This window comes from Pteronotus mesoamericanus, unplaced genomic scaffold (assembly GCF_021234165.1).
Source record: "Pteronotus mesoamericanus isolate MK-2021 breed Mesoamerican mustached bat unplaced genomic scaffold, CSHL_Meso_final contig_27, whole genome shotgun sequence".
NCBI classification, from domain to species: Eukaryota; Metazoa; Chordata; class Mammalia; order Chiroptera; family Mormoopidae; genus Pteronotus; species Pteronotus mesoamericanus.
The window spans coordinates 18,329,259-18,344,691 of NW_026555115.1; the positions used below are offsets into that span (position 1 = coordinate 18,329,259).

Sequence of the window (15,433 nt, forward strand, 5' to 3'; positions counted from 1 at the left end):
GTTGCTCACCAGGAACTCCATGCCACAAGGCTTCGTATGAAGCCCCTTTCCTAAAGTCTGCTCAAAGGGGATGGGGTCACCATGCTTTCCAAGCTTCCCCTTGCAAAGGAGTTCCATTCACTGACTTCCCCAACACTGCGATAAAATACGTACTTTCCGTTTTGTGCAAGATGCCTCCTTGTCAATGTTTTAGAACTTTTGAGTTTCACTGGAAAGTTATTTCCAAAGTTGCAGTATTTGTAAACATTCACCTTTTGAAGATTAGCGACCAAAACCCTGGGAGAATGTTCAGGACAACCTCACTAAGCCAGTTCAGGTCTCAGCATTCCCAATCTTCTCTTTGCCTATTTCTCTCATCACAGCAGATTACAGCTTATACTTGGGAAAAGGAGTGAGCCTGGCTTTCTCCTCCCATCCCGAGGCAACATCTAGGGTGGGCTTTTGGCTGCAGAAACTCAAACCACCAAGAAACCAGACCAAAGTTTGAAACCTGCCAGCATGCTGGGACCCATTACATACAGCAAATAATAGAAGGAAACCTAGAGAAATACAAAGGCCTGTTAGTGTCACCTAAAGACACTTTTTTTCCCCGTCACTTCAGAAATGGAAGGCAATCCTTAAAAAGAAAACAGACAGAAAAGCAGCCCAGGTGGGAAAAACTGTGTGTTGTCATGTAACAAGCAATGTTGTTTTCCACCCATAACCTGAGAGGGATCAAAAATAAGGCTCATAACCCCCATGGCTCTGTAGTCGGCACCTGCTCCTCAGCTTTCAGGGCCTTCTTCTTGTAGGGCGAGGACAAAAAGGACTGGAAACCGTCACCCAGAAGTGGTTCTTAGGGTCATGCTGTCTTCCACTAAAGGCTGGTTCTGAGAACAAACATGACCAGAAGGGTGAATACAAACTGTGCCATTTTATATTCTCTTCTGTTAAATGTTTCCTGGTACATGTTTTTAGTACATTTTGACTCTAGCCTGAATGAATGACACGTACACAACTTTCAAGTTATTTCTCGGGGAACATGTGGTCTAGTAGAAATGGCTATCCATGCCTTGGACAGGCCCCGCAGGCTCATGCCACAGAGGCAGCAGCACAAGCCCCAGTTTCCATCGTGATGTATCCTAAACTAACAGCACATCTTCAAATCCCAGGTCTCAGCAACTCCATTCTCTCTGTCTCCGTCTCTGTTTAGAACCTGGGATCATGTCAGGCAGCAGTGCCCAGATGTCAGGTCTGGAAGAGGCTCCCTCAGACCAGGAGATAGGCCTTTAAGTGAAGACTGGGAAGAAATAGTTCAACTTGAAATAATGCCAGGTTCTACATCTTCTGGAAAAAGTGAGAGCTATCCAGCAGTGGCCTGTGGCCTGAGGGATGGCAGCAGCAGAGAACACTGTCCCTTTGCTTCAGGATGTCCGGTCCAGAGGGTGGGCACAGATGTATGCTCGCCTCTCTAGGATCTGCTGGGACACTTTCTTGATCTGTTCATCTAGATTTTCTGGAGAATCTGGGAGGGAAAAAGAGACAGTAGGTGATCTTTCTGTATTGTGACAATAGGAATATTGCTGGGGCATTTTTTCCAGCAGCCAGCCTAGGGGTGGCTCCACCACTCCTCTGAACACCCAGGAAATGATTCTGAGCTATAAAGGCTTCATTCTGAATAACAAAGAGCTCCTCCTGTTAATCCCTAAAAACTCCAGATCTTGTGGGAGAAAGTACTTGTTCAATAAAAACCCCTTTGTGATTCAAGCCTTTTATAGCAGGAGAAACTATTTGCTCACTCTCCACAGCACCTTAACAGTCAGGTCAGCAGTGTGAAGGATGTCTGGCCAGCACCCAGAGCCAGGAGCTATACAGGATTATGTGTCCCTCTCCACAATCCTTAGCAACAGGACTGGTCTCCTCAGGGAACATGACACAAAGCCTTGGAGGCCAGCAGGACTGTAGGATCAGAGGGAGAATTTAAACTATATATTCTAAGACATGGTCATATAGCTATGAAAGAGAAAGAGCATTCCAGACAAACTGAACAGACCAAGCAGCACAAGCAAAACCCCTGCACGGTTTAGGGCAGCAGTCTGAGATATCTGTAAGTAGGACAGCTTCATTTCCACTGCAGTGCAGGGGTAAAAATGCAGTAGAAATGCCTCCGTCCTTTGTGAACCTTCCCCAGGCAGATGCCAGCAAGGCCCACCCAGGGACTCTGGGGGAGCTCTCAACTCCTCAGCACAGGTCTTACCCAGCCCTCACTCAAGGCAGAAGTTGGGAGCAGCCAGCAGGTCATGGGAGCCTGACAGGGTCCAGAAACAACTCATTGTCAACAGTCACCTGGAATCAGACCCTCTCCTCCCCATCACCCAAGCAACCATACTCACACTTGTCCAGCTGAGATAAGGTGAAGAGATTCTGGGAATAAGCTTCCATGCAGAAGATGTTGGCCAACAGAACCTGCCAGAACCGAGGTCAGAGAGAATCCTCTGTGGGTCAAAGGGCACCCTCTCCCTGGTGACTGACCTCTAAGCTTCATAGTACTACTGGACAGCTTGGCTGGGGTCAAGAGGCCTGGCTCAGGAGTCACACAATTTTAGGTTCTAATTCCAGCCGTAAGCCAAACCAGTTCTTTCCCAAGGGCAAATTACTCAACATCTGAGTCTGTTTCCTCCCCTTTGAGAAAGATCACAATTCCTGTGGCCACCAGCTACTGTGAGTCAACGCGCATGGAGACCAAACACACAGCAGCAGACACTGTGACAGCACTAGGTTTGAAATGCCATCATTCACCCACCTTTCTCTCTCAGGTAGGAAAGTGAAAGGGAGTGGTTCTGTGTCCTAAGCAGCAGAAACCCTCACATCCCATAAAAGCTTCAGTACTCGTAACAGGCCACAGCCACAACTCAGCAAACCCATCATCCTTCAGGTCACCTGCTGCATGTACCCTGTGCTTCATTCTTCCTCTCTGGGACAACTGAGCGCCAAGGCCCTTGACTTGCCCAGCCCCTCCCACTTGAGACTGATATGAGCTAGAGGCACCATATCACCCAATGACCCCATACCCCAACCACTGGGCCTCAAAAAAATGCATTAGAACCAACCCAATGGGAAGCTGACTGCGTGTGGGCTAAGTAGGGTAGGGCCAGGCAGGCTCACCTCATGGTCATGGTTCCGGAGTCCTGCTCGCATGGAGCGGCTGGCCCGAGATAGCACAGCTGTCATGCCATACAGGTTGATGAGGATGTTGGCCACCCGCTTCAAGACCATCTGCTCTTCCACAATGGTCTGGGAACACAGAGGCCCAGGGTGGAGGCTCATCACCTGGGACAGTCCCTTCCTGAGCACATCTTTACCCATCTCAAAACATCACTTCATGCTTTTAGTTAGGGGGGCTAATATTGCCTTTCCCTTTGGATTATAAGAAGTTAGCTCATGGCTACCTTGTTTTCCAAGCACTCTGTCTAGATCTGGACAAGGATCAAGGCAAGACTAGGTCCCAGGAACCTGGCTGAGACAGGAGGCTGGGACTTTTAATACACCCTTCAGCAGCAAGAGTCTCAAAGACCAGGTGCTGGGATTCAGGCCCAGGCTGCCTCCATCAAATACCGGGAGCCTCTGTTCACCTAGAGGGTGCTCATCCAGCTAGCTAAGTGGTCCATTGGACAGGTAGCCACGGCCAGCCCTGCCTCCCCACCCCACCTCTCCAGGTGAGTAAGATTTCTTCTTGGGCCTGGTTCTAAAGGTGGATACTTGGTAAAACATCTCATAGATGCTGGCCCCATCTCCCTGACCCCAAAGTTGGAGAGCCCGCCACCCCCAGGTCTGGAAGGGGACCAGCTACCTTGCCAAAGCGGAGCAGCAAGGTCTCCACAGTGCGCCCAAAATAATACACGTTCTCCTCGAGCCTTCTGGCACTGTCCTGGTAGGTCAGAAGAAAGGACTCAGTGCATTACCTCCTCCCCATGGTGCCCATCCTGTCCCATTGGCACAGAGCATGGCAGGGGATCCAGAGCTAACATGCAGGCTGTTCTCCATCATGACAGGGTAGAGATGGGGTATCAGCTGTCCCTCAGACTGGCTGCTTTTCCTGAACACCACTGGACACATCCCTCCTGGGGAGGAGACACCCAACAGGCTTCACTTGCTGGGCTCACTCACCGCAACACTGGGGTGTACAGCTCCAAGATTCCCTGTCAATCCCAAGTCCACAGTTCGGCCTAAGGAGTCCCGAAGCCGCCGGCCAACAGTGTCCAAGAGAGTGGTCACGTTGCCCCGTTTAAGCTCACTGCGGAAAGCCCATGGCCCCATGATCTGAGGCTCTGCTGTTCCTCCCACTGTCCAGCAACACAACCTCCAATAGGTATCCCAGAGCTCTAGGGCACCCATTCCTTCTCTCTGACTATGCAAAGACATAAAGGGGCAACTCAGGCCTGATATGACCTTCCTCCAGCCTTTCTGGACCCCTGGCTGCAGGGTGAGCCCTGCCAGCCTATCAGAGACCAGCCAGTCTCCTCTGAGGTGGAACCACACTTGTGCTTCCTCCACAGGGAGCCAAGTCACAGCCAGCTTTCAAGCCATTCTCTTGCTTTAAGTACTCTGCAAAATGCTCTAAGCAACCGTTCTTGGGTTCCAGCAGTGATTTCTAATTGCCCTGGCCCCAGGATGGGGATTGAGGAGATCAGGAGGCAGAGAACAAGGGAGGGAGAAAAGAAATAAATTGGTCTGCATTGGCCTTGAAGCCTGGCACCTGTTTAAGGGGCACCTCTCATTCCCAGATTCTGCAAACACAGCTCCCTGCAGAATGGGAAATAGGAACTGTCAGGGGAGGAAGGGTAAGGGCAGGGCACTGAGGGCAACACTGAGCAGGAAGCCCCTCCTATCACCCTCAGGTAAAGACTACGCTCTGGAGCCTGGCTTTCAAGGCCCAACAGTCACTGGCCAAGGCCCCTGCCCACCTTCCCTCTCTCCAGACAGCTGGCAAATGAGCTCAGCGCTGCCAGGGAGGACCTGAGGAGCAGAGAGTAGAAATGGCACCTACTTGATCCTTGCAGTCAGGATGCGGCCGGCATGCTGTAGGCCTGTCAAAGCGATGTACATTCGGAGAATCTCATTGGTTCCCTGTGGCCAGGAGTGGAGATATCAAAGCTGCCCCATGAAATTAGCCCCAGTGTATTGCATGTGTGACTGGGTAGACCATGCCACTGCCCATTCACCTGCACTGTGGAAGCTACTGCAGGCAGAGCCGTGACCTTTTATAACTTCCCATCCTCAGAGTATAATCCAAGGTCCTTTACAACCTAGCTGCTTGTCTCCCCTTCCATCCTCACCTGACCTACCCCATCATTTGTCCCAGCCCCATCAAGCCGGACTGGCTACTACTCCGATGAAGACTTGCTTATTCTACCACCATTCACCTAGAGCTGGCAGGTTAGGTCCTGTCTGGGCCTAGCATGTTCTATTTTCCTGTCCTCGGCCCATAGAGCCCTCCCCAGGGCCTGGTCAAAGTTCCCAAAAGGCCAAGTGCATTTGCTTCATAGGCTTCAGTTCCCTCAGAAGAGGTGCACCTCTATCCCTTACTCCCTCGTATTCTGGTTTCCTCCTGGGTTGGTCAGTCCACGCAATCAAGAGAGTTAGCACCCCAAAAGTAGAATGGTGTCTGAGGTGTCTCCCTGGCCTCACCCTCTCTTCCTTCCCTGCCCAGCTCCCTCCCAGCATGCTTGTGAACTCACAAGGGAAAGCAATTAAAGAGTGAGACGTGTGGGCTAAGAATGCCCTCAGAGATGACGCTCTGAAGTACCTTCAATATACTGAGGAAAAAACCCAGGACCAGACAGAACACCCAAGGTCAAACAGAGGCCTCTTATGAGAAGATCTCTGCTTGTCCCACCACAGCCGGCAGAAGCAACTTAGCAAAGACCTGTGGAGGGCTGCCAGGAGGTGGTAGGCTCAGCGGAAAGGACCCTTGGGAGTGGGACCCTTGGTGAGCTGCTTGGCCTCTCAGCCTCTGCCTTCTCATCTGCAGAACAGAGTCTAGGCTGGGCTGTGAGAAAGGTTAAATGAGAGAATGCACAAGCCAGCCTGGACCCATAAGCTGCAGGCTCAGGGGGGTCGATGGCAGAGCTGGCAGCAGGGCACCCACCTCAAAGATGAGCAGGATGCGGGCATCACGCAGCATGCGCTCGTAGGGGTAGTCCCTCATGTAGCCTGAGCCTCCAAGGATCTGCAGCGCTTCACTCACACACTGCCAGGCACCCTCTGAGCTGAACACCTGCCACGAACCCAGGAGCAAGGTCAGTACAAGGTTGACAGTGCCAATTCCTTTCCAAAAGGAGGACCTCAGAACAAGGGCAGAGTGCTTGGGAATGGGGTGGTAGGCTTGAAGGAGAACTGGGCTTTGGCATGAGACTGAGTCAAGCAGGAGCCCTGGTTGTCTTGGTCTCACTGGGTGACCTCAGGCAAGTCCTTTTCCTTCCTTGACCACAATGACCAGCTGTAGCTAAGGTGCTTTTCTCAGCTTCCCTCAGGCTGTGCTGGTATTACCTTCACCATAGCAGCCTCAATGGAACAGTCAGGAAACCCTGGTTGATCCAGCATCCCTGCAGTGAGGTAGGCCATACTTTCCATTACATAGGCCTTCTGAGCCATCAAGGCAAACTTTTCCTGCAGTAGTCAGAAAAAAATACAACCAAGACAAATTTTACATGTGTTGAAACCCAAATTTCCCCACCAACAGAAGAAATAATTAAGTCCAAACCCTCACACTGCACAAGAGAACCAAGTCCTAGCATTCATAAAAAGCTATCACATTAAATAAAGCCTTGTCGCCCTGGCTGGTGTGGCTCAGCGGATTGAGCACGAGCCTGTGACCTAAAGGATCACCAGTTCAATTCCCAGTCAGGTCACATGCCTGGGTTGGGAACAAGGTCCCCAGTAGGGGGCATGGGAGAAGCAACCACACACTGATGTTTCTTCTCTTCTCCTCTGCCTGCAAATAAATAAGTAAAACCTTTTTAAAAAATTAAAAGAAGAATTATATTTTAAAAAGAATAAGAGTGGGAAGATGGTGGCAAGGTAGGTGAGAGGTGAACTCCCTTGCTCATGCACCCAACTGGGACACCAAGCCATCTTCTCTCAAAAGAGGTTCTCAGCTGCTGTGCAAGACCAAAACCTGGTGCACAAAGGGTCCTCACTGGCACAGCCACTGAGACTGCAAAGAGGGAGGAGAAGCAGCTCAATTTGCTCCCACTCAGAGCGCCTCATGGATTGATCAAAGAAGGGCAGCAGGGGTTCGGAGAGGTAGAAGCGCCAAGACAGACTCCTTTCAGTAGAGGAACTGAGCTGCCCTGCAGGGACTTTGTACAAGCACATCACCCAGGAAAACAAATGGAGGGTGGGGGAGAGCAAGAAATGCTCCCAACTCAGTGCACCTCACGGACTGATCAAAGGGCAGCAAAAGAAGGTGGATTATTGGCACCAGCCTAGCGCATAGGCGCAGCATGGACAGTGTGGGCCACACAGCACTCTGAGGGTGTGGGCCGGAAACTGGGCACCTGCGATTATTGTAGCCTACACTGACTCCCATCATCATGGAACCATTGGAAAGGAAAAAAAATGGAGCCCAGCCCTCCTCTATCTGTATGCAGTATCCTGAAAGACAGGCAAAAATCCGCCTGGCAGGTTTGAAGTGAGCAGGAAGCTCTTTTTCTTTTTTCTTTTTTTTTTAAATGAAAGAAAATAAGACCTAGAGCTGTGAGAAAACCAGAGACAGACTCAGAAAGAAGTCAAAAAGTGAACACCAACAGCTGAGACAAATTTCACTTTGATATCCTTCAAAACTGCATACAAGACAAAATGGGTGATGTGAATACCAGTAAACCCACTGGAGGGGAGAACCTACCACCAGGAGCCACCACCAGGTAAAGCCAAACAGAACAAAGGGCAACCCTAGAGCATCCAGACAAGGAGATAAAAGAGACTGCACCCCTGAGTCCCACAGAACTCCTACCACAGAAGTTTACCCTATGAAGATAGCAGGAAAGTGGTGCATTGGGAATTGTAGAGACAAACAAAAAGAGTCACCTAAAATGGGGATACAAAGAAAGAACCTGCAATTGAGAGTGAGAGACTCCCCAGAAAAAGAGATAAATGAAATGGAGGCAAGCAATCTATCAAGATACAGAATTCGAAACAATGGTTATAAAGATGTTCAAGGAATTCATAGATTCATAGAAAGAAAGAAACTACAGGCCAATATTGCTGATGAACATAAATGCTAAAATCATCAACAAAATATTGCCAAAATGCAGCCAGCAATACATTAAAAAGATCATCCACCATGATCAAGTGGGATTCATACCAGGGATGCAAGGATGGTTCAATATTCATAAATCAATAAACATACACCACATAAACGAAAGGAAAGAAAACAACCACATGATCATATCAATAGATGGGGGGAAAGCATTTGATAAGGTACAGCACCCACTTATGATAAAAACATTCAGCAAAGTGGGCGCAGAGTATGCATAATATAAAGGCCATATACGAGAAACCTACAGCCAACATCATATTCAATGGGCAAAAACTAAAAGTTTTCCCATTAAGATGAGGAACTAGATAAGCTTCTGCACATTCACTACTTCTATTGAATATTGTATCGGAAGTCTCAGCCCAGTGATCAGACAAGAAAAAGAAATAAAAGGCATTGAAATTGGAAAGGAGGGAGCAAAACGGTCATTGCTTGCAGATGACATGATAGTGTACATAGAAAACTCTATAGATGTCACCAAAAAAATACTCAACCTAATAAGCGAATTTGGCAAAAGAGCAGGATACAAAGTCAATATTCAGAAATTGAAGGCATTTTTGTATACCAATCACAAAATATCAGAAACAAAAATCTGGGGAAAGAACTCTCATTTGCTATAGGAACAAGAAAAATAAAGTACCTAGGAATAAATCTAACCGAGGAGGTAAAAGACCTATACTCAGAAAACTACAAGACAATTAAGAAAGAAAATTAGGAGGACACAAATGGAAGCATATACCATGTTCATGGATTGGAAGAATTAACATCATTGAAATGTCCATCTTATCCAAAGCAATTTACAGAATCAATGCAATCCCTATTAAAATACCAATGACGTGTTTCACAAACATAGAACAAACATTTAAAAAATTTATATGGAACCACAGACAACTCCGAATAGCCGCAGCAACATTGAGAAAGAAGACAAAGTAGGAGGGATCACAATACCTGACATCAAACTATATTACAAGGCCACTGTAATCAAAACAGTCTGTTACTGGCATAAGAACAGATACATACATCAATGGAACAGCATAGAGAGCCAGAAATAAACCCATGTCTCTATGGTCAATTAATATTCAACAAAGGGGGCAGAAGCTTAAAATGGAGTAAAAATAACCTCTTCAACAAATGGTGTTGGGACAGCAGGACAGCTACCTGCAAACAATTTAAATTTGACTACCAACTTACAGCATACACAAAAATAAACTCAAGATGGATAAAAGACTTAAATATATGTCATGACATGACACCATAAAAGTCCTAGAAGAGAACACAGGCAGGAAACTCTCAGATATTCCAAGCAGCGATATTTTCACTGATATGTCCCCTACAGCAAGGAACATAAAAGAAATAAACAAATGGGATTTCATCAAAATAAGAAGCTTCTGCACGGCTAAATAAAACATCAGCAAAATGAAAAGGGAACCAACTGTATAGGAAAATATATTTGCCAATGATACCTCAGACAAAGGTTTGATCTCCAAAATATATAAAGAACTCACATGACTCCACTCCAGAAAGACAAATAATCCAATTAAAAAATGGGCAAAGGGCCTGAACAGACACTTCTCCAAGGAGGACATACACAGGGCCCAGACACATATGAAAGGATACTCAGCATCACTAGCCATCAGAGAAATGCAAATTAAAACCACAATGAGATACCACTTCGCACCTGTCAGAATGGCTATCACAACCAAATCAACAAACAAGTGCTGGCAAGGCTGTGGAGAGAAGGGAACCCTAGTAAACTCTTGGTGGGAATGCAAACAGGTGCAGCCACTGTGGAAAAGTTTGGAATTTCCTCAAAAAGCTAAATATGGAACTGCCTTTTGATGCAGCAATTCCACTGCTGAGATCAGTGGAATAGGTTCAAAAGAACCTATGCACCCAACATGTTCATAGCAGCACAATTTACAATAGCCAAGTGCTGGAAGCAACCTAAGTGCCCATCAGTAAATGAATGGATCAAAAAACTATGGTACATTTACACAATGGAATACTATGCAGCAGAAAGAAAGAAAGAGCTATTGCCCTTTGCGACAACATGGATGGAACTGGAGAGCATTATGCTAAGTGAAATAAGCCAGGGGGTGAAAGACAAATACCATATGATCTCACCTATAAGTGGAACATAATCAACAAAACAAACAAACAAGGAAAATATAACCAGCAACAGTGAAATAAAAAACAAACCAACAGTAACGAGAGGGAAGGAGGGAAGTTGCTAACAGGAAAAAGAAGGGGAAGGGTCAAATCAAGGATCATGTATAAAGGAGCCAAGGACAAAGCCAAAGTAGGGAAGGATTGAGGGTGGGAGGTAGGCGTGGGTGAGGCAGGGGAAAGTGGTGGCAGGAAAATGGAGACAAACGTATTTGAACAATAAAAAAAATTCAAAAATTAAAAAAGTTGAAAGAAAAAAAGAACAGACACAGACCAATGGAACAGAATAGAGAGCAGAGAAATAAACCTATGTCAATACAGTCAGTATTTGACGAAGTGGGCAGGAGTATAAAATGGAGTAAAAATAACCTCTTCAATACATGGTATTGGGAGATCTGGACAAGTACAGGCAAAAAAATGAAACTCAATCACCAACTTACACAATACACCAAAATAAACTAAAGATGGATAAAAGACTTGGATATAAGTCATGACACCATAAAATTCACAGAGGAAAACACAGGCAGGAAAAATTTCAGATATCCCACACTGCAATATTTTCACTGATACATCCATAGAGCAAGGGATATAAAGGAAAGAATAAACAAATCAGACTAGATCAAACTAAAAAGCTTCTGTACGGCTAAAGAAAACATCAACAAAATGGAAAGAGAACCAACCATGTGGGAAAACATATTTGCCAATGATACCTCTGACTAGCATTTGAGCCCCAAAATACATAAAGAACTTACACAACTCCACACCAGGAAGACAAGCAATCCAATTTAAAAAAATGGGCAAAGCGCCGTGGCTGAAGGCTCAGTGGACTGAGCTCTGGCCTGCGAGCCAAAAGGTCACTGGTGTGATTCCCAGTCAGGGCACATGCCTGGATTGTGGGCCAGGTGCCCCATGGAGGACACGTGAGAGGCAACCACACATTAATGTTTCTCTCCCTCTCTTTCTCCCCCTCTTACCCTCTGTCTAAAAATAAATAATTTTTTTTAAATGAAAAATGGGCAAAGGACCTGAACAGACATTTCTCCAAGGAGGACATACAGAGCACCCACAAACACATGAAAAATGCTTAACATTACTAGCCATTAGAGAGATGCAAATTAAAACCACAGTGAGATACCACTACACACTGGTCAGAATGGCCATCATTAATGAATCAAGAAACAAGTGCTGGCGAGGCTGTGACGAAAAGGGATCCCTAGTACACTGCTGGTGGGAATGTAGAGTGGTGCAGCCACTGTGGAAAAAAAGCATGGAATTTCCTCAAAAAACTAAAGATGGAACTGCCTTTTGATCCAGTGTTCCCACTTGTGGGGCTATACCCTAAGATTCCTAAAACACCAATTCAAAAGAATCTACACACCCGAATGTTCATAGCAGCATTATTTACAATAGCTAAGAGGTGGAGAAAGCCTAAGTGCCCATCAGTAAGTGAGTGGATCAAAAAAACTGTGGTACATTTACACAATGCAATACTATGGAGCAGAAGGAAAGAAGGAACTCCTACCCTTCCCGACAGCACAGATGGAACTGGAGAGCATTACGTGAAGTGATATAAACCAGGTAGTCAAAGAGAAATACCATATGATCTCACCTATAAGTGGAACCTAATCAACAAAACGAACAAATGAGCAAAATAGAACCAGAGACTTGGAAATAAAGAACAAATGGACAGTGAACAGAGGGGAGGTGGGTGGGGGATAATGGGGGAAATAAGGGGAAGGGGCAAGCAAAGGAATAAGAAGAGAGGACTGATGGACATGAACATGGGGGGCTTCACTGTGGGAGTGGGGAGTGCGGGATGAGCCATGGGGAAAGAGGTGGGACAGCTGTAACAGTAAAAATAAATAAGTAAATAAAGGCTTGTCTTCCTCCCCAGTCACTGCACAGGAGTCATCAGTACAGATACCCAAACACACATACAATGCTTACACAGTGAAATCAACAGATGTGCCAATTGTACAATCTTTAGTACCTGAATTAATCCAAATTCACTGAGGTTCCTGTTGAACTGTTTCCTCGTGCAGGCATATTCAGCAGTCATTTCTAAAAAAGAGCAGTTTTTTAAAAAAGAACAATTCTCTGGTTGTCCTAAGATGATTGTCTAAGGCTATCACCATTATCTTTCAAACACTCATACAGGAACTATGTGATATAGGTCTGCTGAGACCAAGCATCCTGAAAGACAGAGCCCCTGCTTCGTAGTGAATCCAGGTTGGAGGAGGACTACTGACTCCTAGTGGTGCCTACAGCAGTGGACAGATGTGTAAGCAGAGTTTGAAGTCAAGACACAGGTTTGAATCTGGCCCTTTTTCTTACCACCTGGTCACCCAGGCCATGCAACTTTAACTCCCTGAACAATACTACCAACCTCAGAGAGTTGTTGTGAAGGTTACAAGAGATTCAGATGGAAGGCCCTGGAATGAAGTTGAGCCCCCAGAAACAACCTAGACAGAAGCAGGGGCTCGTTCACACCTGTCACTACTGTTCATCACCAAAGCAAGGCAGTCTGTTGAAAACTTAGGCTTAAATACATGCTGAGTCATCAGCCCAGCTCAGAAGGCACCTACAGCAGCATCTTACCCAGTCAGCAAAACCCTGCCTCCTATAGTCAGTGTTCTGCAAACACTTTCACTGGTATGATCCAATCACAAACTGCACCCCATGGTGGGCCTATAAGGTAGAGACACTCACATTCACACATTCTTGGGACTGAGGATCTCATCAGAGGTTCTACATCCTTTGGGGAGAGGCTGACCATGAGTGTTCCCACAAAGCTCTTGTACTGAGGAACTTCCAGATGGGGAAGAAGTCCAGAGGGCTTCAGGGCCTTCGGGGCAGCTTGGCAGAGTGAGACAAGCCCTGCACTTGGAGACTGACAGGGTCAGCTTTGAGACACAGGTGCATGGCCTTGGGCAAAACTCTTACCCTCTCTGAGCATCAGTCTCTTCATCTATAAAATGGGGGTAAGACCCCAAAATAAAGCCTTCCTGTCCCCATCTTGCCCTAAACTTGATAAGTATTCTGAGTAACCCCCAGGACTCCCTACATATCCCTGCGCCGCTTCCACAAAGCTAACACAGTAATGGTGTTCCATGCCCAACAAACACCCTACAGGGTGACTTTAAGTTCACTGACAAAGGAAAATCCAGACTTCAGGTATTCTAACAAAGAATACTTTGTTTTTTAAGAAAAAAACAAAGGGAAGATCAAGAGGCTGAGAAATCTGAATTCCAAACCTGCTCCCATTCCTTACCCACTGTGAAAAGAGACACCTACAAACAGGGACCTCGTGAAAATCGGTGCTAATGTTTATGGGTGTATGGCTCAAACATGGATGTTCTCTAAGTAGCTCTGCTTTTAGTGGTCAGAGCAGCAATCCCTCTCCATCTCTGACAGAATGTGCACACCCCCGCCCCACCTAGGTAAAAGAGAGGAGTACTAAAACAGGAACACACCCTTTGGGGAAAGACCAAATACATTTGGCCTAAACCAAAACCCAGGCCCTAAACTTGAGCGGGGCTGTTTGTCCAGGTGGCCTGGCTCAGCACCAGCCTGCCCTGAGGACATGGAAAGGCCTACAGGCTGGACTGGAGGCAGCAGGGACAGGGCTGTGCTACAAAGGGCTCCTGTCCCTGACTTACCTACCTATCAATTTCTTGAGCATCCCAGCCACAGAGCTGCCCATGCTGAACCGCCCACTGTTGAGGATGTTCATGGCCACCTGCAGAGAAAGCATAGGAGACTCATTGTGGATTCCAGTGCCTCAGAGTCCTCCTCATCCACCCTAAGAAAAGCCCAGGGTCCTGGAAGACCAGAGGTAACAACTACCAAAGTACCAGCAGGTCTGAAAAACAAAGACAAGTCTCTAAAGACTTGGGCATCTGGGCCGAGTTAATCACCCTGCCAATCCTCGCTGAGCAGGGAGAGCATACTCCCAACACTTCAAAACAAGGTCACTCCATCCTTCTTATGGCTGTCATAAACATCCTCAGAGTTACCCCCACAAAAAGTAACTGGACAACCTCATTAAAAAAAAACCAGACCACTTCTCTTAGTCCTCGGGGAAAGGAGCAGTAACTAAAATTCATTGGGTACACGCTGCAAGCTATTTAGACTTTCCCAGCTATGCTTCAGTATCAGGATCCTCATTTTATTGATAAAGCATATGAAGTTCAGACCAGTGAGAGGATTCTCCCAAAGTCACACAGCAAGCACCTTATCTGACACACAGATCCATGCTGTCTCCACTGACATAACACGCTTCTCCTCCACTGAATTCCTATAATAATGGCATAGTTCTTAAGGAGCTTTGTCAGCTTCTCTCCTCTTTTCCAATGTTAACTTCCTACCTAATGCAGATGGTGAGCAGCTGAGCAGGAGGGACAGGCACACACTTGTGTATACACACTGCTTCCTAAGTACTAGACTATCTAGATTCATGGACGCATCTCCTTACAGACTACAAGGGGCACAGAGACAAACAGCTGACTAGGCAACAGGTGGTCAGTGATATAATGGTAGAATAAAGAGCTAGTATACAAGTCCAGTGGGAATGGGTGTGTGTTTCTTTTGGTGTGGGGAGATGGATGTTGGGTAGCAAAGGTTCCCAGCCAAGGAGATCCCTGAGCTGGGTCTACCAGGCCATCCCCGGGAGAAAGAGCATCCAAGGTCAAGCATCAACACACCACCACCACCAGCAGGGACCTCCTAAAGGGCAGTTGTGATCTGTCAAGCCTCTGCTCAAATCCCTGATGCCCAAAGGCAAGGCTGGAGTCTGGAGAAAGAAAGGTGTCTCTGACACTGTAATTTTCGTAAAAGCTCAACTGAAAATGCAGTACTGCTTTTTACTGATTGCTTGCTTATGTGTGACTTGTATAAAAACTCGTACACAAATGTTCAAACCAGCATTACTGACAATGGCCAAGCAGTCAAAACAATACTAATGTCTATCAG

At 46.6% G+C, this 15,433-nt stretch overlaps 1 protein-coding gene across 1 annotated transcript in view; it reads right to left on the minus strand.

The window, feature by feature from the left end:
• Positions 1-569: 569 nt before the first annotated feature.
• Positions 570-15,433, minus strand: part of ACAD9 (acyl-CoA dehydrogenase family member 9) — a 58,861-nt gene continuing 43,997 nt past the window's right edge. Inside the window, exons 9-18 of the mRNA XM_054575079.1 lie at positions 14,126-14,201; positions 12,453-12,523; positions 6,529-6,648; positions 6,128-6,256; positions 5,027-5,106; positions 4,147-4,273; positions 3,830-3,907; positions 3,145-3,273; positions 2,373-2,445; positions 570-1,504 (exon numbers count right to left, since the gene is read on the minus strand). Of these exons, the coding sequence (XP_054431054.1) occupies positions 1,404-1,504; positions 2,373-2,445; positions 3,145-3,273; positions 3,830-3,907; positions 4,147-4,273; positions 5,027-5,106; positions 6,128-6,256; positions 6,529-6,648; positions 12,453-12,523; positions 14,126-14,201 (984 nt within the window). The 3' untranslated portion in view covers positions 570-1,403. The remainder of the gene's footprint in view (positions 1,505-2,372; positions 2,446-3,144; positions 3,274-3,829; positions 3,908-4,146; positions 4,274-5,026; positions 5,107-6,127; positions 6,257-6,528; positions 6,649-12,452; positions 12,524-14,125; positions 14,202-15,433) is intronic.